The following is a 24246-nucleotide window of genomic DNA, read 5'->3' on the forward strand; positions in this document are numbered from 1 at the left end:
GCCTGACTCCGTCCTTGTGACACTCACCCTTTATATATTTATAAACATTAATGAGGCCACCCCTCAGTCTCCTCCAAGCTAAAGAGCCCCAGCTCCCTCAGCCTTTCCTCATAAGGGAGATGCTCCACTCCCTTAATCATCTTGGTTGCCCTGTGTTGGACTCTCTCCAGCAGTTCCCTGTCCTTCTGGAACTGAGGGGCCCAGAACTGGACACAATATTCCAGGTGTGGTCTCCCCAGGGCGGAGTAGAGGGGAAGGAGAACCTCTCTCGACCTACTAACCACCCTTCTTCTAATAAACCCCAGGATGCCATTGGCCTTCCTGGCCACACACACTCCCCCACACATCCCATGGGTCTCTCCAGGGACTGGTCTGAGACACTTCAGTTGCTGGCACCCAGGCCCTCAGTTGCCTCACTTCTCTCTAGTGGCTGGCACCCATCCTGTGCTACTTGCCATCTAGTGCAGCATGAAGTTTGCTAGCATTTGTACACATACAGGCCCAGAATAAGGACTGTACTTACAAAGAGGACAGCTAGAGAGAGGATTTAATAAGAATATGCAATAGACTTATTTAAGCAAGTGTTTACATGCAACCATTTCCTTTCATCCACTCTCTTCTCCATTTACCTATGCTTGCTCCTCCCTGATCCACATTAATCTCTCCCTTTACTCTCCTGTGTCACATCCCCTAAACATCATGTAAGTTTTCCCCATACCCACAACATTTTACAAAATCCCAAAGTTTCTCGTATTGCAAAATTTTCTGCCCTGTGCCGGTGTACTATCCTTTTAGGTAGGAATTGCCCTTAGTCTGCAGGGCATCCTGGAATGGGACTTTCTTTTGTTGAGGCTTCTTGGTACGTTTCCCATTAGAAACCAAGTCTGAAGCATTCTCCTTCAATAGTCTTAGGAGCAGCAGATTCAGTGGCTTCTGTTCTTCACTGATTTAGTTACTTTCATTCCACCATCTGTCATTGTCCTTTCGATCATCACTAAGTCTTTTTGTTTGATTAGCCTTTAGTCGGATAACCTAAAACCAGTAAAAATCATAGTAAAATGTATCTGCTTTAGGCCAGATAATTTATTCTCTTCTTGTCTTGGAATTTCTCATCCTAACGGCTCTGCTTGAACAGTATAGCTCCCTGTAACATAATTCAGAAAGGAGAACATAATGTATTGGTTTATCAGTATAATTTTTTATCCATTTTAAATTCCTCATACTTTCTCGGAGTTCCTGCCTACTTTTGTCCCTAATGCAACTTAAACTATTCCAGCTCCTCTAAACTTCCACGAAAATTACAGAATAATGTAGGTGAAGTTGTAGTAAAGCTCCAGGAGTGCTGTAACAAAGGCAAAGTGTAATGGTTGCATGACTGTTTTAATTTGCCATAAATCCATGCTCCCTGACTCATTAGGTTTTAGGCAGACTAGACAGATAACTGAATGATTCATTTTCACACAGATCCATTCCCTGCATCCAGTTGAACACTCCCCTTCTGGAGCAACAGCAGCAATCTAGGCTTAGTGCTTTCTACTTTGTTGAAGCAGAAAGGATAACAGAAAATTTCTAAAATCTACACATGGATTCAAGTTATCTTAAAATTTGCTATGTACTTAGCGGTCCAGAACAAGGCTTGGACTTTCAGAAAGGCATTTGAGCAGGATTTTGTTGCTCAGAAATGCAGATCCTTTGAGTTTATGTGGGTTTTTATTATATGAGGGAGGAGTAATGTGTATATAAATTCTGTTTTTGTTCCTTTGTCCATCCTTGAGATTCTGATATTGTTTTGACCTTCCTCAAACTAACTTCATTCACTCAGAATCTGCCCAATACAGTATGCAAAATTTTCTCTCTTAAGAGGAAGCAATACATAAAAGGAGTGTTAGATATACAGTGGACTTGTCCAAATGTTGTGTAATTGGGAGGGAAATAGTTATGTGTAGCAAGACAAAGACCTTCATGTAAACCGTGTTGCATATGTTGGGTAATAGTATAATTTAGCATAATGTGCAGTAGTTATTGAACCTGAACTAATAGATAAGTGCTGTAAATTAAGTCCTGTATTTGGTAGTTTTTAGTGCTTGAGTTCTCGCTTCAGAGACTTCCTGTGCTTGTGTGCTTGCTGATTGCTGTGGCTAGTGTCAAAAAATGTGTAAAGTGTTCTCTGAACAATTTTAGTAAATAGAGAAAATGGGCTGATAAAAAGTGAATACATTTGTGGGACTGTCATGTTCCTTAACTTTTCATTGCCTTTTTTACAGAGGTTTCAGTATAGCCAAATTTGACATTTGGAAAGGGCACGAGATGCTTCTAGGCAGCATTATCTCCTCATTGCTAAAGTTTTGGGAAAATCAGTATTGATTGGATATGCCACAAATTGCTGTTTATTCTGTGTGAGCATCTTGTTCCTCTAGGAACTATATGTATATGAATGGAGGCTATTGCAATGTGTTCTTGGAAGCACATTCAATGAGTCAGAGTTTTTTATTGTTGATTTTTGCCAATATATAAGCAATATTTTCTGTTCCCTAGATACTCTTTGTGTGAAATTGTAAGTCCAATTGTTGTATGAGATGCTTATTTGTTTTCTAGATTGTTTTAGGGTAGGTTGATTTTCTTTTCTGAGTTACCTTTCACTTAAAATAAATTATCAAAGAGGTCTCCAAACAAATGAAAGAAAAGCACAGAAACCCTGTTATTTTGTAGACCTGCAGGTGTGTGTGTGTGTGTGTGTGTGTATATATATATATATATATATATGTACCTATACAGCCTTTATCCTGTGTGAGGAGACCTCTGTCTCTGTCAAAGACTTTGAAGAGTCATTATTTACATTTTGTAGTTTCCAGAGCCTACAAAATATTGGTCTTTCAATTGCGGTGGAGGAGGTCAGTTTGTCTTTTTGTTATTTACTGATATTAGAGGTAATGACACTGCTGTCAACTCTGTATTCGCTATTGCTAGTAGCATATATCGGATGTTTAATAAGGTAGTTGCAAATTAAAATTATTTAACAGAATTTATATTGTGGCAGATATTGTAACTAAATTTGCATTTAGTTTCGCATGTAATCATGATCTGTAACTCTTATGAGAATATAATAGTTGAATACTCCTGTATGTTTCAAGATTAATGCTTCCCTCAATCTTAAGCCTTCTTAATTCTACTCTTTGTAATTATATATACTAAAACTGTTTTTGGTTTTGGTTTTTTTTTCCTTTTTAAACTCTTTGTACTTAGCAATGTAGCAAGAAAGCATCAGCTTCATTGTTGTGGATCCTGAAATCATCTGGAATAATTGCAAACCGTCCTTGGCCACGGATCACTCTCACATTGACAACCACTGCTATAATATTAACTATGGCTGTATTCAACATGGTAAGGGGAAAAAGGGTATCTTTTCTTGTTTTTTGTTCTTTTAAGATTTTGTTGTTGTTCAGTATTTGCTTATATGTTGAATTTATGGCCCATGACTATGCCAGGAACATGATAATGGTTGCCATGATAATGATTACATGATAATGATTGCCAGACAGAAACATAAAGCAGAGCAACAGAAAACTTGAAGCATAATGGGGACATCCGCAAACAGCATGCTCCACAAAAGCTCAGATCCTGGCTAAGTTTATTAAAGAAAAATGTAATTTATAAGTTAAATCCCATGTTTGAATTGTTTAATTCCCTTACTCATTTATTAATTGCTTAGAAAAGGAGAGTATTGCTCAAAGATCGAAGTACTTCCTCACACAGTGTGTGGAAGACTTTGTGCAAAACACACCAAACTTTATTCAGATTTTTGACACTCCTCTGCTGATCACAAAATGATCATAATTTATACATTATTGAATTTCACTTGCTTGTCTTTCTTTTTTTTTTTTTTTTTGAAAAAGGAAAAAAAGTCAAAGTTGATTCAGAAGTACTGAACTACAGAGGGTTTACCTCTACTTTAGGCTTTCCAGCCCCTACTTTGCTCTCATAATAAGGAAAATCTAAGTGATTCTAGTATTCTTTTTGTACCCATAGCAAATATAGAGCAGATCTGTCATTAGTCTGCATAAAGCCTGAATCTTAATGTCCTTGTTTATTCTGAAATATATGTTTTCTTATGGAATGTGCAGTCTTTGGGATTCTTCTTTTCCCATGGGCTGAGCTTGATTTATGTATTTATAAACCCGTAAAAGTGGTCCAGCTCAGTTCTGCATTAGCAACATGGGACATGTAATGTTTAGGTAATGTTTTCATTACAACATGAATGTATAGATATCAGTCATATTTCAAATGAGTGAGATTTTCACCTCAGTGCTTTTGAACTCATAATTCTAGTGCTTCCTCGAGTTACTGATACTTTTGTTACTTGAGGTTTATAAAGGACTTAAGGATTTATAAGACCCACACTGTTTTAATTTGTTTTATCACAAAATTTCAGGGGACCCTTAGTCAATCATTTGTTACAGTAAGTACTAAACTTGCCAGAATGATGTAGTGGTGTAATGTGGGCTTTTAAATGTGAACACTTGACATTTCTGGTAGAACCTTCCTTCTATTTTTTCTATTAAATGATCCTAGTAATGTATTTTTTTTTGTTTTCTTTCCAGGAAAGTATTTATTTATTTATTTATTTTTAAGGAGAAAGGATAGACTCAAAACTAATTTCATGTTCAAGAATTTAAAATCCAGCTAATTCAATTTGCTGTTTAATGCTGGCAGAGGAGAAACTCAAAGAAGCAATGACTGGAAAATGAGAAAATAAGTTCACTTTTTAGTGGTCAAGGCAGGTAGCAAAGGGAACAAATTATTCTCAAAAGCTGTTGATTCTCCATCACTTCTTGCCCTCAGCTAAAGACTATATGCCTTTATGAAAGATAAACGTTAGCCAAGCAAAATTTATTTGGCATGCTACAGGACGAAACCCTGAGATGGAGTCGCTTGTAAAATGTAGGTCAAATTAGACTTTCTCTTAACTCTGTAAGTGTATAAAAAGAAATTAAATAACCTACTTGGGTTTAAAGTATACTTTGAGTTAGAGGTTGTGCAACCATATAGTTATCTATTAAATGAAAAAGTGCAAAAGAAGATATGGTCAGCAATTGTTTTTTCCTTAGTTCCTTAGTTCTACTACTGTGTACAGCTCACTTGAGATTTGGCCTTCAACTACTAAAAGACATTTTAGCAAAAAATGAGTTGTTCAGTATATCATTGTTAGAAAAAGTTTTAATTTTATTTGTTCAAGTCCATTTGTATGTGGACTGAATTAATAGGCTGTATTTTAAAGTTTTTCTGCTTTATCGGTAATGACTGCAGTAATACAAATAATCATGTTCCATGATATTCATGAGATGATAATTTTAAGTACAATTCCCACCTTGAAACTAAACCTTAATAGTTTGACTAGCAAAAATGACTTTAAATGTGATTGTGAAATTTACATTTCCTTAATATTAATAGCAAATTGTGGGAGAGACTCTGAAGTATCATTATTATATCTCCAAGCAACATGTACTTAATAGCAGAGTCCATTAACTGCATTTATTTCCATGAACTCTTTCAGTAGAAAAAGGCAAAATGTAGCCATTAAGATTTAATGGAGATAAAAAGTGTCTAACCATCCCACACCTAATAAATCATAATTAAGCCCAAAATGTCAAATAAAACTCGGTCTTTATGGTCAAGGGACATTAAAAAGGGTGGGGGGTGCAATTTTATTTCAAATTAGCTGTTTCAGCAGACATCTGAATCTGGTCTTCACATTTGAGAGGTGTATATAGTCATGATCAGTGGAGGGAAATTAAAAAACAGCTAATGTGACATAAGTATGAGAGGAGAGGGTGACTAATGCTCCTTCCATTGAGCATTAGGTCTAGTGCCATATATAGAGTAGTGCAGCAATCCATGGCGGAGGAAAAATGTTTTTGTGAAGCTCAGCTGTGTTAAGCCAAACATGAGAAAGCATCTTGCAGGGAACAACCCAGACATCTCAGATAGACAGCAGGACTGCATGACTGCAAAGGGTTGACTCTTGGAAGCTGAACGAATGATTATATATGCTACGGTAAATGATCATGTCTCACCACCCTCTGGGATTCATGTCATCCCAGGGAACATGGCATGGTGAAAGAGCCTTGGAAGAGCTCCTTGTTTCAGTGACTTCTGCATTAAATGCATGAATCGTTCTTGGCACAGCAACAGGATCTCAGGGCTATACAGTCCCAGGAAGGTGCCCTGACTACCAGCTTTCAGAGTCAGGTTGTTACTTGCTTTCCTGTCTTTCATCCAGTGAATTTTGAACAACTGGACTATTTCCTTTGAAACGTGTGTCTTTAGAAACGTGAGGACTGACAGGTTTGAATATTTTTGCTTCGTTGCTTAATGTACATTTGTGAGCATGAGCTGCCTTAAATTATGCAAGTATTGGCCCTATATTTTTCTCCCTTTAGTCGTGGCTGATATCCTGTATTTTAATAATGACAAATAATTAAGCCCTGCTTCCATTCTCATAGTAAAAAGTGGTTTCTTTAACATACCTTCCTTCTGGTGTAGCTACCTCTGTTGATACAGCTGTTGACCCTGTTCAGTGCTGTATTTTTAATAGTCAAGCTCTTTGGCAGATACAATCTAATTATTTGTCTCCACAGTGCCTAGCACTCTGAAGACCCTATTTTGGAGGATGCCTAATGCATTTCTGTTAAGAACAATAAATGGACACTGCCTAGAGCTCGACCTGGCCTAGGAGTTGGAAGGGAAATGCACAGGTCTGCTCATGCCATGGGAGCTTTAAACAAGGCAGTTGCTTGCCATTTCACATTGCCTCTATAGGGAGGCTGTGACTTGAATACCTGAGGACAGATAGATGGTTATGCATTTTCACTTGGCACACAGACTTTTATCAAAAAGGAAATTAAATTATTGAGCAGCTTGAATTTGGTAAGTTTGACTATTAACAAGAGACACACCACAGGACAGCAAATATTAATAACACAGATGTATGAGCACTTTAAAGCTAAGAAGTCTTGTACAAACCCACAGACAAAATGCTCTAAAAATCCTATTCAATGCAGTGCAGTACACTCTGGATCGTCATCCTCATTTCCCAACTTACCAATGTCTCAACATCACCTCTTGTTTACTCAAAAATGCTTAATAGCCTAGTTAGGTACTTAGCATTCCAGGCTCTCATAAACTTCTGTTTATGAGCTTGTGAAGATGAGGAATTATACCAGAATTTGGGATTCTCCATAATATTCTTGGGGTATTCATGTGGGGATCTGAGGATAATTTCCTGACTCGGCTGCCAGACCATCTGGCATTTTTCAAAGGAAGCAGTGATATGCATTTTGAGAAGAAAGTTCTCCTAAGCCACATGGATATATGAAGAGTCGGTCGATTTTTAAAAAACTTTCGTTCAAAAAGAAGTCCTCTGTGTTTACCTTAGAGGTTCAAACCAAAGAGCAATACTGAACAAAAGCCTCATTGCTTAATTTTTTTGTGTTAAGAAAAATGTAAATTCTGTGGTTCAACCAATCATACCAGACTTGCATGCTTTTGCCATACTTAAAAGTATACTCTTCTCCTTCTATGTTTTGCTGAACAGAAGAGTAGGGCACAAACAACTTTGTTTACAACAGCACTATAAAAACTGCAGACTGTTGTGACTTGAGGAGATTGCATAGCTCTTTTTGAATGGCAGAAAATTAATTTCAAGTATAGTTGTGTGTTCATATGAGGCAAGGAGGTAGTGGAGAGAGAGAGGGATGGTGACAAAGATGGTTTTTATACTTCATAGTCTTCACATGTCCATTTCCAGTGTAATTTTTTGTAATAAGAAAAACAGTGACGGGATCAAATTAAACGTACGCTGTAAATTGAGCTGTGCCGCATTTATTGGTAGCATGCCAGACCTTTGGGTTTGCTGTTGGTGTGTTTCCATTGATGAAGCACAGCTCTGTTCTGGAACTGCTGATCCTGGAGCACCTGCTCCCTAAAGAGCTTTCCTCTGGGCTGCGAGGTTTCTTGCTGGTGTGCAAAAGCACACTTGTTAGTGCTCTGAGGGTAGCCTACACCTTCTTTTTGTGCAGAAAGTGACAGTAGCGTTTGTCTTTGCAGATGGCTACTGCATGACTTTTACCTTTTACTCTGTCATTCAGTAGTTCAATGGAGGGGTATTTCCCAGCTCTCTCCCTCCTGCCCACCGGTCACAGGGTCAACCCATTCACGTACTAACTACTTAAATTTTATTATTTATTCCATAATTGTTTAATTTGGTGTGCATTTGATTACTGCATTTAATATTAAATTCTGCCACTTTTACTTCTTAGTGGGATGGTATTTTATGCACATTACCATGGAAAACAGCAAGCTCACTTGCTTAGTAAAGTGAGACACAACCCATTCGACTTGTCCACGTTTACAGGCTGTAGGACCATATTAATTGTGAAGCCTTGGTTCTGGTGCCTTGTGGATTGTAGAGAAGGGTTGAAAGTACCTCGGTGAGAAAATTGTCTTTGTTCTCAGTTAAATATAAACCAGTGTATTAGGTGGTCTTGTCCTAATTCTTGGTCAGACACGAAGAGAGATGCACTAACTTGCTTATCCCATGTTTCAGGGGGAGGGTCTGTCACCACATGGTTCCTATAGCAGCACAGCAGGTATTTTCATCATGTGAAGCAAAAAACTCACAACTGAAGATTACAGATCATAGGAACAGAACAGAAGAAAAAGCTGTTAGAATACATGAAGTTAAAATGAGAATTTAATGGTAGTGTGCTCAGATGTTCCCTGGCAAACATTGGTATTCATAAAAAATATTGCTTTCATTTGAGTCATTTGAGTAGGTGTGACTGCTTAGTAGGACTGAGCTGTCTCTTACAAAAAAATACTATGTTGAAGAACAATATATATCTTCAAAGCGTGATAGCAGATGTAGATAACTGATGAGAGACAAGAAAGACAAGTACAAACACATCATTCAGAAATAAGTGTTGTTTGGCTCATGGGAGATGACAACATTTCCATATCCCTTTTTTCTTTTTTCCTTTCTATGTTTATTTATGTATTCATAGGTATGCCACATTTCATATAGCATTCTGTGTATACAGGCAACATTTATAGGTCAGAAATGCCCTATACAAGCCTCAAAAAAAAATTAAAATGCTTTAATGGAAATGAACATATATAAATATCTATACATGTATATCTATATATAATATAATTGCATTTGAGTTCTTCATGGTATATAATCTTTTGCTCTGTGGACATGCGCGTGATGGGATTCTGAAACTAAATACAGTTATTTCATATTTGCAAAAAAAGTATATGCACTATTAGTGGGATGCTGGAGCCCCTTCGCTCACCCCTTGGCAAATGACCTGGTTAACAACATCTGTTAACATGATAATGTCAGTGCAAATAGTTGAGGAGAAAGGAGATTAAATACTTCGGGCTGTCTGGAGGGCATTTTCCCAAAACTCTTCCTGTTAAAGGGGACATCCAGCATCTGCTGGGTTAAACAGAAACCAAGGCACTTCAAAGGGAATTTGAAGCAAAGAAGGCAATAATGTGGGGAAAAAATTACAAAAGAAGCAGGGAAATTCATAACAGGAGGCAGAGATCTGTAAGCAGCAACAGCTGACTGTCAAAACCAAGTCTGACACTGCCATAAGTCTCCCCCCTGGTGTCACATCTCCACCTTGGCCAGTGAGAGCAGCCTCCCTGTCAGCCCCATGACCCCGCTCTGCGGCTGGTGGGGCAGCAGTGGGGCTGTGGCAGGCAGGGACCCACACCTGGGGTGTGCCTGTGTGCATGGACTCATGGGGCGCTTTCTCACCAGCTTGTGGATTAACGATGCATAGGGAGCCGTGCAGGTGCACACGAAGCTGGAACACCTGCTTCTCCTTACAGGAGTGTGCGAGCACGGTGACACATGATCCCAGAAGAGGGAGTGTGTTTATTTAACCCACGCATCCTGTGAGAAGGGACGGATGTGCGTATAACTCTGTGCTTCATTAGAGCTCTTAGGGATCAGCTGCAGAAGGATGTTTCAAAATGTGTAGGTCTTTATTGACATTTTGTAGGGTCTGGTATTGTGATTTATTTCATATTACTGATACAGATCCTGAATGTATCTTTCACTGATTGTGGGTTAATTATGTGTAGTTGCACATAAACAGTCAGAGAAGCCTGTTTGTAAAGGAAAACAACCTGAAAATGCAACTGTACAAACAAAGGTGAGCCCATTCTGCATGTTATTCTAGAGGCTGTGCCAAGTTCTTTTGAAACAGTCTTGCTAACAGATGGCATATCGATCCCCTTCGCAAGCGCATAACCAGTCCTGCTTCTGTTGAAAGGCTGTTACATTGATAACTGTTTCAAACCATTCTCAGCAGAGCCACAAAACATATAAAGGGGCAATGACCACGGGTGGTAGCTTGGCAGGTTGAATAGTCTTAAAAAAAAAAAGTCACTATGCAGATAGTACAGCACTGGGACATGTTGTGGGGTCTCCACCCTGGGAAGTTTTCGGCACTTGGCTACACAAGCTATGGCTGACCAGATCCAGATTTGGTTAGTCTGAGTGAACCGAGCAGTTTTTCTCTAGGGCAGCAGGTAAAGTTGGAGATCGGGGAAAGAATTTAGAGATGGGTTACATACTGGCTATGTGCAGAGAAGAGCAGGTGAGAGGGAGGCAACCTGTGGAGCTCCGCAGTGGTCAGCATGGGATGGGTTTTCATGTGCAGCGTATGAGAGGTACTGTGAAATTCGCTGATGAAATTAAGGTGACAGGCAATGTCTGTGAAGGAAGGCTTGGGATTTTAGAAAGGAAGAAGTCAGCTGAGGATTCGAGTGAAAGAACTAAGATGAAATTTAGTACAGAGTGCAAGATTATGGTTAGTCCGACAGACCAGTGACAAGAACTTCTGATACAAGTTGGAAGCTCATCAGGTAAAGATGGGATGAGTTCTGTTTTTTGATTACTTATGTGGTTTAATGACAACTCAGCTGAGTCACAATAATCATCCATGTGACTGCTCTTAACTCACAGTGTAAGTATAAACCACATTACACTAAGTGAGCCCCAAGGAAGGAAAACTACCTCACATTTGCTGAGCATGATGTTAGTGGTTGGGATTATGACAATGTTCAGCAATGTGTTGAGCTGCTATAACTTCATGATCTGCCTGAGCCCCACTTGCATGAGGTCCGGTGAGGTATGGTTTTGCAGCTGCAAGCAAGGGAGCTGTCATTCTAGGATGTATGAAAACATATTTTCTGCAGAATTAGTATTAATGCTATTGCAAAACTCTGATAAAATCTGGGAAGTGTGTTTTCAGTTTTGGTCACTCAGAAGATTGAACTGAAAGAAGTATGTACAGAGGGTGGCTACTAGAATGTTTAGGGGAAAGAAAAGCTGCTTCTGGGGAGAAACTAGAAAAACATAGATTGCTGAGCATAGTAAAGGCTGAGATAACATTAAATATTGGCAATGTAAATACTAGGGAGAGAAAGGAGCTATCTGAAAGCTAGAGAAAGAGTTTAGCACAAAAATTAAAAACAAAACAAAACAAAACATGGGAACTGGCCATGAATACTGGTTAAACCTAGAAACTATTTAAGTGGTGAGATTCAAAGCAGTGGAATTAATGTAGTCAAATCTAACTCATTGAGAAAGAACTAGATCAATACAGCAAAGGGTAGTGTATGTTACCCATGACATCAACTGGCTAAATTTGATAACCCAGGAGATACTGGTTGCTCTCTTCTGCTTCAATAACATTAGTACCAATATTATCATCATTATTATTATGAGAAGGATTACATCTGTGTAAATCAACTTCAGTAAAGACTTCTTATTCTTTCTTTGATTCTTCCTGTATTTAAATAGGAGGTTCAATTGAGGTAAACCCAGGAATTATTCATATTGAATTTATTTCATCATTGTCTCTTGTGTGTGTGAATTTCTGATATATGAAAGTAACATAGAAAAGAGACATTTGTCTTTTATTCAAATGGGAAGTGTCAGACAGAGGTTAACAAAGTTGTTTTTGTCTGAGCATGCAGGAACAAGCAATCAAGTGATGTCATTTCCCCTCTTCTATTTCAATTTGCAGTGAAATACCAAAGTTAAATTATTACTGGCAAGGCTTTCTCTGCTTCTCCAATTTCTTTTCTCTATTTTGACTTTAAACATCTGACAAGCTGATGGATTATCTGTTGTTTTTCTCTAGTTTTTCCTGGATAATGCTGTGAAACCATTTCCCGCAGTTTTTAATTCATCAAATGCAAGTTTTCCTAATTCAAGTAATCAGACACGGTGGTGTATACAAAACAACTGTTTTTTCCTACCGGTAAGTTCATTTTCCATTTCTTTGTTTGTTTTCAACAATTACACTAAATTGACTGTTGCTGGATCTGCTCGAAGTTAAACACCCACCAGTTTTTTTAAGACTACAGCAAAAGCTTGATTTTTTTTAAGTCACCTGCAAGTGCATTTGAAGGAAGTGGGAACTCAGAGGAGACTAGTACTTCTGAAAATAGAGATTTTAATGAATGTCAGATTAAAAAGCAGGAAACAGACTGATAACTAAGAAGCCTAGCTCACCCATGCCAACAAATGGGTGTTATGATATATCAGGAGAACACACAGCAACTGCAAAACAAACTGTGGACTGAAAGCTGCACATCACTGTCAGTGAAACAAGCAGGTTGGTCTGCAGATGGGTTTCACAGAGACCAGTGGTGGACATAAAAATATTCACCACTTCCATCATTGACCTGGCAGTAAATGTGAGAACTGTGGTTCTCACACTGCTGTCATTGCAGTGAGGGAGGGGAAATACAACACTTGTGTTCCATTATACAAACTGTTTAAAAGATCTGAAGTGACTTGAAGATCTCTTAGTGTGAACAAAAGCACAGCGGTACATGCAAGAAGAGTGGGAAGGACATTCCTACAAAAAGGGAATCTGTATCCGTGAGAGGAGTGATTCTTAAAGGGATTAGCGTAGGGCAACAAAGATGATTAAGGGAGTGAAGCACCTCCCTTATGAAGAAAGGCTGAGGGAGCTGGGTCTCTTTAGTTTGGAGAAGAGGAGACTGAGGGGTGACCTTATTAATGCTTATAAATATATAAAGGGTGAGGGCCACGACGATGGAGCCAGGCTCTTCTCGGTGGCAAACAATGATAGGACAAGGGGTGATGGGATCAAGCTGGAACACAAGAGGTTCCACTTAAATTTGAGAAAAAACTTCTTCCCAGTGAGGGTGACAGAGCACTGGAACAGGCTGCCCAGGGAAGTTGTGGAGTCTCCTCTGGAGACATTCAAAACCCGCCTGGACATGTTCCTGTGTGACCTCATCTGGGTGTTCCTGCTCCAGCAGGGGGATTGGACTGGATGATCTTTTGAGGTCCCTTCCAATCCCAAACATACTGTGATACTGTGATTACAGAAGACCTGCATTCGAACATAACAAGCTGCATATTATGCCAAAATAGGTATATAGTCTTTGGATGAATAAGCAGAAGACAGTGAAAGGAAGAGAGATTATTTTACCTCTGTGCAGAATTTATGAGACCAGTACCAAAACAGTGCGTGCTGATTTCCACACAATATGTTTTACATGAAACAGCTATTCACTATGTCAAGCTAAACAATCCTAGACACACACAAAAGCAAGATGTTAATCATGTATATAAGTCTCCTAGAAAAACAAACAAACAAAAAACAACATTGCAGTAGCTGAAGCACTTATGAACTTTCAGCATCTCCGTGAAAAAGTCACAGCAGAGCATGAGTTTCTGTTTCTCATTTTTGAATTTAGCTGACTAAATACCACCAGGCATGGACAGGGGCCTATGTCTTCTTTTGGATCTGACATCAAGTTACCCTCATTGTCAAAGAAACGATGCAGTCCTTCTCCCAGCCTCTGCATATCTTCACACTTACAAGCATATAGAAATAAATTGTTCCAATACTTATTTATATTTGTTTTTTTTAGTTAGCAGGTTTTCTAGTCATCTTTTAAAATATAATTCTTGTTATAGTTTTGAACATCTTGAAAGGTTTTTTTGTTTTCCTTTTTACCAGTAAGCTCTCCAACCAGCATCTGAAGGATACAACTTTCATAAATTATACTTACTAAGATTCAATCTGCTGTTCTCAAAAAAAAAAATTGTGTTTTTTCCTTTGTTTTTCCATGTATAATCAAGATGTTTGTCAGCACGTGATGTGATTGGTACCTTTCTAACAACTAGTGGTTTATAGATTTTAAACTTTTAAAATGCATTTTTTCATCAAAGAAACTTTGATAAATTGGCACAAAAATCCTGTTAAAATGTCACTTTTGATAATAATAAATTAAAAGGTTAGGTTGGCTAAAGTGTTGAAACACTTTTTCCCTAACTTTTTCTATTAAAGAGCTCTCAGATGCACATCATTTTCATCCTCAGGCACTGCGTAACTTCTAGCTAGAAAAAGCTACAAATCCCTTTTGAGTTACTACTTTTGTTTGTTTGGCTGGGGTTTTTTTAATCTGGAAATAAAAATATTCTCTTTTTATTGAATGAGATACTGAATACTAAAACTGACAAATCTTTGTTTTCTTAAATTAAAAATCCAATCTTTTGAATCTGTGTGTTAGCTTTAAGCTTTATTAATATAGGTAAACTCCCTGTGATTTGTGATAGTGAACCTGACAGATCTATTGAATATGTCATCTAAAATTAATGAATAGGAGATTTTTGAATTATTTCAGCCTCAAGAGAATTTAGTTCATTTTGAAGCATACTGATTGATTCTCTCCCTCTTCCATCTCAAAAAAATAACTTTTCTGAGTTGTATTGCTTGTTTTCTTGGTCTTTTTAAAGATTTAGGAAAGATTACATAGTAAATTTTAGGGACTTTGCCTGTGTTTATTTGTTTAGTTTTGCTATTATGCTTCTGTAGTTTCCTTGTAATAGAAGTTAGGCCTGGGAGATTTCAAGTCGTGCATACCTCTTCCTGTGATAAAATACAGTGTGGTATCAGTGCTGCCATCCCCACATGTTAAATAAATAAAAGTCATAATACAGACTTGTAAAGATGCAGTTTTGGAATACGCTTTATTTGACTAGGGAATTCCAAAATTGCTTTCCTCTCAAGTTTTTCTCTGTAGACATATTGGAGCAGAATCCCTTTTTACTTTACTAAAGGTCTGTATAACCACAGAACTATCAGTCTTAAACGTTAAGAGCAGAGACCAAATGCACGAGGCTGGAGATAAGATACTAAGGGTCTAGTGCACTGGTGCAAGGCACTGGGCCTATGATCCCTGCAGGAGAGGCACTCAGACTCTGTAAGGTATTGTTTAAAATACCGTTTATTAGAGCTAGCACAGGAAGAAAAAAAAAAGGGTAGATGGAGTTACATACATCCCTTCAGATGCTGGGAACTCTGAATCATCCAGCAACGGATGGCACTTCAGTCAGGGACAGCGCGTGGTGCAGATCGCATCTGTGGAGAGGTTACCCAGCATTTTCCTCTTTTGAGCCCTTACAGGATTTTCTGAAAAAGAAACATTCCTATTCATAATTTCTGCTGTCAGACAAAAGTGACATCCATGAGAACTTGTTGCTGCACTGTTAGATGAAGTCAAGGCCACACAGGTGGCAAAACCAGTGCTACCAAGCGGGAGCTGCCTGCAGGCTGCGCGGTTGCAGGAGGCTGGCAGAGCTGGCTGAGGGTGTCTCACAGCCACGGGGCACGCCCAGCACAGCACGGACCCACGGCTGCTTGGCTTCACTGCTGTGTGGGCTGCTAATCCATCAGTGTGCCGTGATATTTTGATCATAGAATCATTTCAGTTGGAAAAGACCTTCAGGATCATTGAGTCCAACCATAACCTAACTCTAGCACTAAACCATGTCCCAAAAAACCTCGTCTAAATGCCTTTTAAACAGCTCCAGGGATGGTGACTCCACTGCTTCCCTGGGCAGCCTGTTCCAATGCCTGACAACCGTTTCTGTGAAGAATTTTTTCCTAATATCCAATCTAAACCTCCCCTGGCACAACTTGAGGCCATTTCCTTTCATCCTGTCACTTGCTACTTGGGAGAAGAGACCAACACCCTCCATGCTACACACTCCTTTCAGGTAGTTGCAGAGAGCGATAAGATTCTCCCCTCAGCCTCCTTTTCTCCAGGCTAAACAGCCCCAGTTCCCTCAGCTGCTCCTCATCAGACTTGAGCTCCAGGCCCCTCACCAGCTTCATCGCCTTCGCGCTCTCTCCAGCACCTCAATGTTCTTCTTATGATGAGGGGCCCAAAACTGAACACAGGATTCAAGGTGCAGCCTCACCAGCAACAAGTACAGTGGCACAATCAGGGTCACTACAAAGGATTGGTATCTCTGCAACTCTCTGCCTTGGAAAAAGCCTCAGTGCCTGTGTAGTCTGAGCTCTTCTTATTATTCAGTAGGTTGTAGTGAGGTGTAGGATGAACAAGCCTGAAAGGGGTCTTTACTAAGAAACAAGCCCAGTATACCTGCACACAAAAGCTGTGGTTTTTCCCAGCTGGGCATTTTTTCCTGTGTAGGAAAGTCCATGTTCATTTGATGAACTGAGAGCAGACCGCTAGGCCCAGGAGGCAGGTTGCCATTTGTCTGACAGCTTGCAATTTTTGTACTTTGACAAAGACCAGAGCTCTCATGCTATACATGTGGCAATAATTCCACCAGTCCTGATTTTCCGTATGGCTACTTTGACTGTTCTTCACCAGATTGTTACTGTTTTTCCAGTGTCTTGCCTGCTTTGTAGCTGCATGCATCCTTCTGAGACACTAGCTAGAATGCCAGTTATCTTTGTTCCTCAACAGTGTATCTTTTGAAGCATTTTGTCTTGCAGTTCTTCCTCTGATTTTTTTTTCAAGCCCTTTTGGATTAGTGTGAAAAGATGAAAGAGTAAGAGAAGGATTTAAGCTACAACACTTGAAGTGTATACTAAAATTTACAAATTCTTTTATTAAAAGGCTGAAATTTCAGTTCCTGTGACACAAATTGAAAAATTCATTTGCACTGTTGAGCAGTCAGAAACAATAACCTTGAATAGCCTTGAAGTTACAGTTGGAAAAAGGTTTATTTAAGGTGGCATTTTCAAAAGAAAAAACTTCATAACCTGGTGTGGCTGTTCGAGCAGCATTGCTTGCAGACTCATTTCCAGATCTGCTTGTTGATTAATGGAATCTGGCATTGCAATACACAGTACTGGAGTATGCATTCTTAAATGTGTGGCTTTGCCCCTCTTCTCTAATCCATCAACCCTTATCTGAAATTTTAGCTGAAATTTTCAATCTAGTCTACATATTCCTATGGAACACTAACAGAAACAGTCTATTCGACTTCAAAGTTTCTTGGTCTTCGTCAAACTGCATCCAGTTGTGGATTCAAGAGTCCTGTTTATTTGCTTCTTTTTGGAAAACTGATTTCACAAGTAGAATGCCTTACAGAGTAAAAAAGGGATGCTGCTTTTATGTAACGCTGGAGTGTGACCTCCTGTGGAATGCAACCATCAGAAGTTTTATTTTTGGAGATTCTGAACAGTAGTTCTTTCTATTTCTTACTTCAAGCAGTGCTGCAAGAAAATTATGGTAACAGCAGACACTGAGACGGCAGATCAATTCTGTCTGATGGGTGTTGCGAAAATTATTCTTCTTAGTGATCCTCCAAACTTAGTATACAGTGATTCAGGTTCTGTTAAAAGTACTGCCATCAACAAGTCAACAGTAGTCTGAAAATAGCATATCTAGAAATAGAATGCTTTGTAGTTTCAGAAAAGATAACTTTCTTACCAGCTGCAGGACTGTAATTTTCAGGAAGCGTCTTTGGCAAAGGTGCTGTATGTTATGGACTAAGATAATGATTCTACTGAGAATGTATTGTTCCTGTTTTAGCATTAGTTTTGATGCCCTAGTCCATTTTCAGAACGTATCCAGAGAAGATATTTTTCCAGGAATTCTACTTCAACCATATGTATTTTTGTTGTTTTATATGACACAGAGAAGAAAAGGAATTTGTTAACATTGTGTTCTTCTGTAGTCATAACTCAAGAAGATTTGACAGAAGGATTTTTGTATATTTCTATTAAGCATAGACCATGTTAATAATTTTTTATTTTTCATATCTTAGCTGTATTTCTAGAATTTGTAAAAGTGCTTACCTATGAGGTTTGTAACAACTGTTCATTGCCTCAATTTATAAATACTGCAAATATAGGCAATGAAATTGTTGTTTCCAGATCCTTAGACATTTTACCTTGACACTTATTCTAATAATACATACAAGGTAGTTATTGAACTCATGAGTGAAAACAGTCCAGGGGCACAGGAATAAATCTTTGTCAGTCTTCTGGCACTAGACTCTTGCATTACACTTCAACACCAGCAGTGGTGTCCCATGAATAGGTGCTCCTCAGTACTGCAGATGACTAAATCAAAAGTTAAAAAGGGTGAATATTAGGCAGCAAAAATTAGGAGCATAATCTGGATTCTACTGAGTTTCAAGTGAATGGGAGCCTAGTAAAAAAAAGTTCTATTGTACGAAATACCAACATCTGGTTGTTATTGACTATTTGTAAACCATAATGTCCCAGCTTGTGATATATTCCATGTTTAAGTGGTCAGTCAACAATTTGTTTTTTAAACTAGCCTGAGCATTTTATTATGTATGATTTCCTACTCAAGAGTCAGGTTCTAAATATTTTCTATTTGATTTTTCTTTGCCAGTATTTTATATACAGCTGCATATTAGGGCTCATTTCCTGCTCTGTTTTCCTGAGGATAAATTATGAGTTGAAAATGGTGATAATGTTGATTGCATTGGTGGGCTACAATGTTATTCTTCTGCACACTCATGGGCCCATACTGGATGACTACAGCAAATTTATGTATGCAATGGCACCTCTTAGAAGGTAGGTGAATAACTCCAGTCCTTCTGAAATTAGTAGAAGTTAAATACTACCTTTGGCAGTTCTTATGTCATGGAACAGATATTTTTTCTGTGTCTTTGGCTATATGAACTACAAGTCACAACTTAAAATCATTGTCATGTTGCAGTTACATGATTTAATGTCACAGCTCAGAGCATTAGAATAAAATAAACAAGGTTGGGCAAGGTGTTTAAATCACATACTATGGAAAATAGAGTATGGTTCAATTTGCATTTTTATAATTAAGAAGAAGTCATCATTAAGCTTGTTAAGGCCTAAGGCTGAACATAATTAAGGCTGCTGAAGCATAATTGCTGCAAGCCAAAGAAAAGCAACTTCTTCAGAACTAGTGCATTGTCTTTAAACTTCAGAAATGCATTCCCAGGTATTGAAAAAATCAGGAGAGAAACAGTTGGGATTTTTTTTGCTGCGCTTGCAAATTTGTATGTTAAATTTTCAGTGACACTGCTGAAATCTTTGTTATAGGTGATAATACATAAGGCCAAAATTATGACTCTAAGTATTGCTGTATAAAATAATTATTGGACACTTGTAATTTTTACCTCATTTTCAAAACAAAGAGGTGATTCTCTTCTATGTTGGCTGAGTGCACAGTGCATATGCCACAACAGGAAAACTGAACAGTGTTTCAGTATCATTATTCTTGTATTGTAAACTGCTCAATATTGTTAGGACACAGAGACAACTATACAAAAGGATCTGAATTTAAAAAAAAAAAAAAAAGAAAAAAAAGGTATTTTCTTCCTTTGCACTTAAATCTAAGGATTAAATGAACAAACACAGGTCTTTGTTTCCTTTGCATTAGTGGAAAGGATATCTGTGTGATGGAGAACCATGGGACAAGTTAGATGCTTCTGGCAGCCTTGATTTTGCCAGTCATGTGCCTGTTGGTGTTCTCCTTCCTAAATCTCAAGGTTCTTCTTTCAGTGGTGTCAGTAGGAGATTGCTGGTGTGAACTATTTCCCGTTACCTCTAGTGTCTTTTCCCAAAGCAGAGTTTTATTTAACTCTCTACAAGATCTAGTTTGTGCCTCCTGTGATTCTGAGGTGAAAAGGTATTTTGGGAGTTGGGTGCTGTAGTTTCTGTTTCTTCACATTCCTTGGATACAGGCAAGATCTCCATTATGGAAGTAGTGTTATTAGATAAAAAAAAAAAAGTCTTTTTAATCTGCCTGTATAGAATAAGCACCAAATGGTCTCCATTTGAAAGCAAACATGGATATTATTTTTCCTAAATCCTCATCTTGTTACTGGACTTCAAAATGCAGGTACATTTGCACGGAATGTAGTAGAAGCAATTAAAGCTACATAATGAAAATAATAATATTTAATCAAATATTAAAGCATATAATATTTAAATGGTCTTAATTTACGTACTAGAAAGTAAGATAAATTGTAATCTTATTCTCGTGCTAAACTTTGAGCAGCCTGCTTTACTTATGTTTTTATTTTATAGGCCAGGGATACTGAAAGACTTGAAGACAATGGGCTCAATTTCTTTGTTTATATTCTTCGTCACATTACTGGTTTTGGGTAGACAGGTAAGATGCACACTTCTCTTCATCTTTATCAGTGGGCACAATGCAGCCTGCCACCTTCCCAAACCTTTTTTAGATTTTCTGACGAACACCTTTGTTCCGTTCTACCCCACACCCTTGCAAAGGAGTGTCAGAAGCATCTAAAAAGCTATTTTTCTGTATTACCTTCCAATATGCCCCTAAAACTCACCAATAACTGTCATTGAGACTGTGGACATTATACTGATAGTTTGCTGTGACTATTGCTTGTCATGCTGACCAATATTGTCTCATAGCTTCCTAGTGTGCTCCCATCTGTCTTCATCCATCTGCTGTCTCCCTAGTTGCTTAATTACAAGCTATTTTCTTCACAGTTATTACTTTTTGATGCAGACACAAAAACAATGTAGCACACACACACAAGTGTACCACGTGCCAAGGCCACAGTTGCACTAAAACAATGAGCCAACAGGAAACCACCCTTTTCATTACCCAGTTGTGCTTTTTCAGTACAAGTGTGATGTCAATGGTCTTACCCTCTACAAAGTTGAGGGCAGGTGCAAGGGCAGTTCTTTCTCTAAGTCCTTGGGTCTGTCCATGATCCATGGCCAAAAGCCACAATCCCAGGCCGTTAGGTGATCTCCAGAGACCTCTTCAAGCCCTAACCATTCTGTGATTGTGACTCTGTGTGCCAGGAAGGATGCAGCGTGCAAGAGAGGGCTCTGAGCTGGAACAGGCAATCCATGTGAGGTCTCATGAACAGCCGCTACCCCCATAGCCTGCAGCCTGGGAGGGATTTTACCCCAGACTGTCTTTAAATCACTCAATTACATTACAATTCCCTGAAACATAATGACTGGCATTTAAATTGCCAAGCAGGCCTTGCAGGTTACTAGGCAAAAAGTTCTTATCTGACAGACTCTGCAGTATTTGCGGTAGTGGGGAACATCCTTCCTGAGTTAGAAATAACATTCTTCATCTGCCTTGCTGCCAGCACTGTATTAGAGTTTGCTTATTTGATGACAGTAGCAGAGAGTGTGGCTGGAACACAGCCACTTCCACTCGGAAAGAGGAATAAATATTTCATCGCACCCCTTGAGGACCTTGAGTCCCTGTCAACCACAGTGTCAGATGGAGGCAGTGGGTGCAGCACCAAGAGCAAAGGAGAGATGGAACGTCATCTTCATTAGTCAAAAAGAGTATTTCTTTGTGAGTTCAGTCATGTGAACAGGAAAGTTTGTTTTGCATACAATAACAGTGTGTGTGTGTTGTTCCCTGTCACACCAGCTGAAAAATGATCCTGTAACGGAAAAAGTCTGTTTTCAGACATGTCCAGGATCCTTCTCATGATACCACTTGTTTGTGGCTCTTCAGTCTTTGATTTTTTGGCTAATTTATTCTCCCTTAAAGAAGAAGGAGAAAAAACCTCTATGTTTTTGAACACTTTCAAGTAAAGTCTGTGTTAGCAATGTTAATTAGAAAATGTTATGAACCAATTTTCATACATACTTAAGTTACTGTTAGTGATACTGACTGGTAGCAAATGCTTATGAAGAGAATAGGGGAGGAAATGAACCTGTGTAGAGTGACCCTTCCAGGAGCGCAGGCTTCCCATCTTCTGCCAGTTGGTATTTCTGTGGCAACATTTAATAGCTATTGGCTGATCTGTTTTCTCTTACACTGCCTGATCTCTTTTTAACCCATGTTAACTTCCTAATCTTCCCACCACTGCCTGATAATGAATTTCACAATATGATAAAAAGTTATGTGAAAGTGTCTGTCTGCTTGTTTTTAAACTTTCTGCTTGCTACTTTGATTGAGTGACACTTGCAGAACACTGTTGAGTCACCTTAGAAGTGTAGGCAAATTTAAATTCTTCCTTACCCTTCTTCTGCAGAGAATAATATACAATTTCTCTGCTATTGCAGTTTTCTACTTTGCATACAATGTCTTTTCTCTTAATATCTGATTATGTTAACAATGCTAAAGATAATAGCTACTGATGAAAAGGGTGGTCCTTCCATTTCCCTAGGCTGGCATTGGTGCTTCTCTGTCCTCAGAATGAGAAATGGCAAAGTTCATCTAAACAAAAAGTGAATGATTTCTCAAAAAGTGAATGATTTCTGTGAACCTGCTCACCACTGGTCAGACAGATGCCTGGCCTGATGTAAAAGCAGGAGTGGGAATGTGTGTCTCTGGGTGAATGGGAATGAAGAGAGGGAGAGCTAGTATATCATTACGTGTCTCATGACCCAACTTAATTCTCAGGTTCAGCTAACGCTTCTAGCTGCACAACCAGCATCCCTACTGAAAGAAGTTGGCCTTCCCTCAGGTGCTCATTCTTATCCTCGTATCTCCTTATTTGTACTGGCACAGCTGCCTGTGGGGCTGTATAGTGGCCCAAAATAGGGAAATGGTCTGGCTTAAAAATTAACCCTGAAAAAATGGTTGTTTTTCAGCCAGATCTGCTTCCTGGTGTGGTTTTATGGTATGGCTGCAGCATGCTTGTGCCAACAGAATCAGCATAGGGTAGGAGTGAGCAGCCAGAAGTGAGGTGAAGAAAGTAGAACTGGTTTTTTTTGGTGTTTGTATCAGTGTAAGCTACAACCATTCCCTGACACTGAGGTCAAGTGACACATTTCATTCTGCATGCACACCATTGGAGTTATTTGAAACTAGGCTGGCAGCAGGCAGACAATAAGTTGAGAATGGTGATTCTTGCACCTGGCTCAGGCATTGCCCAGGAGAATGCAGACTGGTATGGGCTAGACTGTGTAAGGAGTGTGCTCACATTTAAACACTATTGAGCATTAAATCTCTCTTATGGCCCAGTTTGAATTACAAGTATTGACAAAGCCTGTGAACTCCTTTCTCATCAATACATAAAATTGCACATACCCCGTTCCTCTTAAGGACAGGTGAATAGTTTTGTTCTCCCATGATTGATTGTAGTATGTTTGTCCACACTGAACTTCATTGACTGTTTTACTGCCCAGACGTTTATGGCAACTTTCCTCAGCCATGAAAACTGTTTATTTGTAGTCTCTGTTCTGCTTTTACTGAGCTTTTATTCTGTGAGAGGATCCTTCTCAGATAATGTAGTCTTTCAAGAGCCTCTTCTGAAAGCATTTCATGAAAACTTATTTCAGTCTTCACTGCTATTCACATGCCCATTCACTTCTTCGTAACAGAAGGAGGCATGTTTACAGAAGAGGTGTCAACCCCTCCCCATTGTATCAGCTTTAGTTAATGTGTCTAAATAGCTATTTTTGTCACCATGTTGGTTTTTTTTTTCCCCAAAGTTTATTTCTCTATTGTTCCTGGGGTTAGCCCAGGCCTTTTCCAAAGATTTTCATTATATCCTTACCATTTGTCAGTTCTCTGACACCACGGCTGTTTCAAATGATCAGGCTATCTACCACAAGTTTCAGACCAGCAGCTTTTCATTTTGGTTACTTTAGAGCTGATGATTTCTTGTTGATCAACTTATTAATGTGTTCTAAGACATCTTCTGCTGGCATTCCCTATTGAGACAGTTTCTCAGATTTGCTGTTTATAAGTAATGGCTGTGAGGGGAACCTCCTTAGCTCCCTTGCCTGAATGAAAACCCACATTTAATTTCTAGTGATCTTATCTGCTTTAGTGTTGCATTTGCTGCTCCTTTGCTGAATGTGATAGCATTCATCTCTCCTGACTGTAGATATCTGTGGCGTAGACAGCTACTCTCAAGCTGCTTATCTTGACTTTCTGTGTGACATT

The 24246-nt window shown here is 38.8% G+C and overlaps 1 protein-coding gene across 3 annotated transcripts in view; it reads left to right on the top strand.

Moving 5' to 3' along the window:
* ADCY2 (adenylate cyclase 2) overlaps positions 1-24246 on the top strand; it is a 225391-nt gene that overhangs the window by 180101 nt on the left and 21044 nt on the right. For all 3 annotated transcript variants that reach the window (XM_082045288.1, XM_082045289.1, XM_082045287.1), the window contains exons 16-19: positions 3244-3381; positions 12222-12341; positions 18748-18932; positions 20427-20511. In XM_082045288.1, coding sequence (XP_081901414.1) covers positions 3244-3381; positions 12222-12341; positions 18748-18932; positions 20427-20511 — 528 coding nt within the window. The remainder of the gene's footprint in view (positions 1-3243; positions 3382-12221; positions 12342-18747; positions 18933-20426; positions 20512-24246) is intronic.

Source organism: Streptopelia decaocto (assembly GCF_964273445.1).
Source record: "Streptopelia decaocto genome assembly, chromosome: 2".
NCBI classification, from domain to species: Eukaryota; Metazoa; Chordata; class Aves; order Columbiformes; family Columbidae; genus Streptopelia; species Streptopelia decaocto.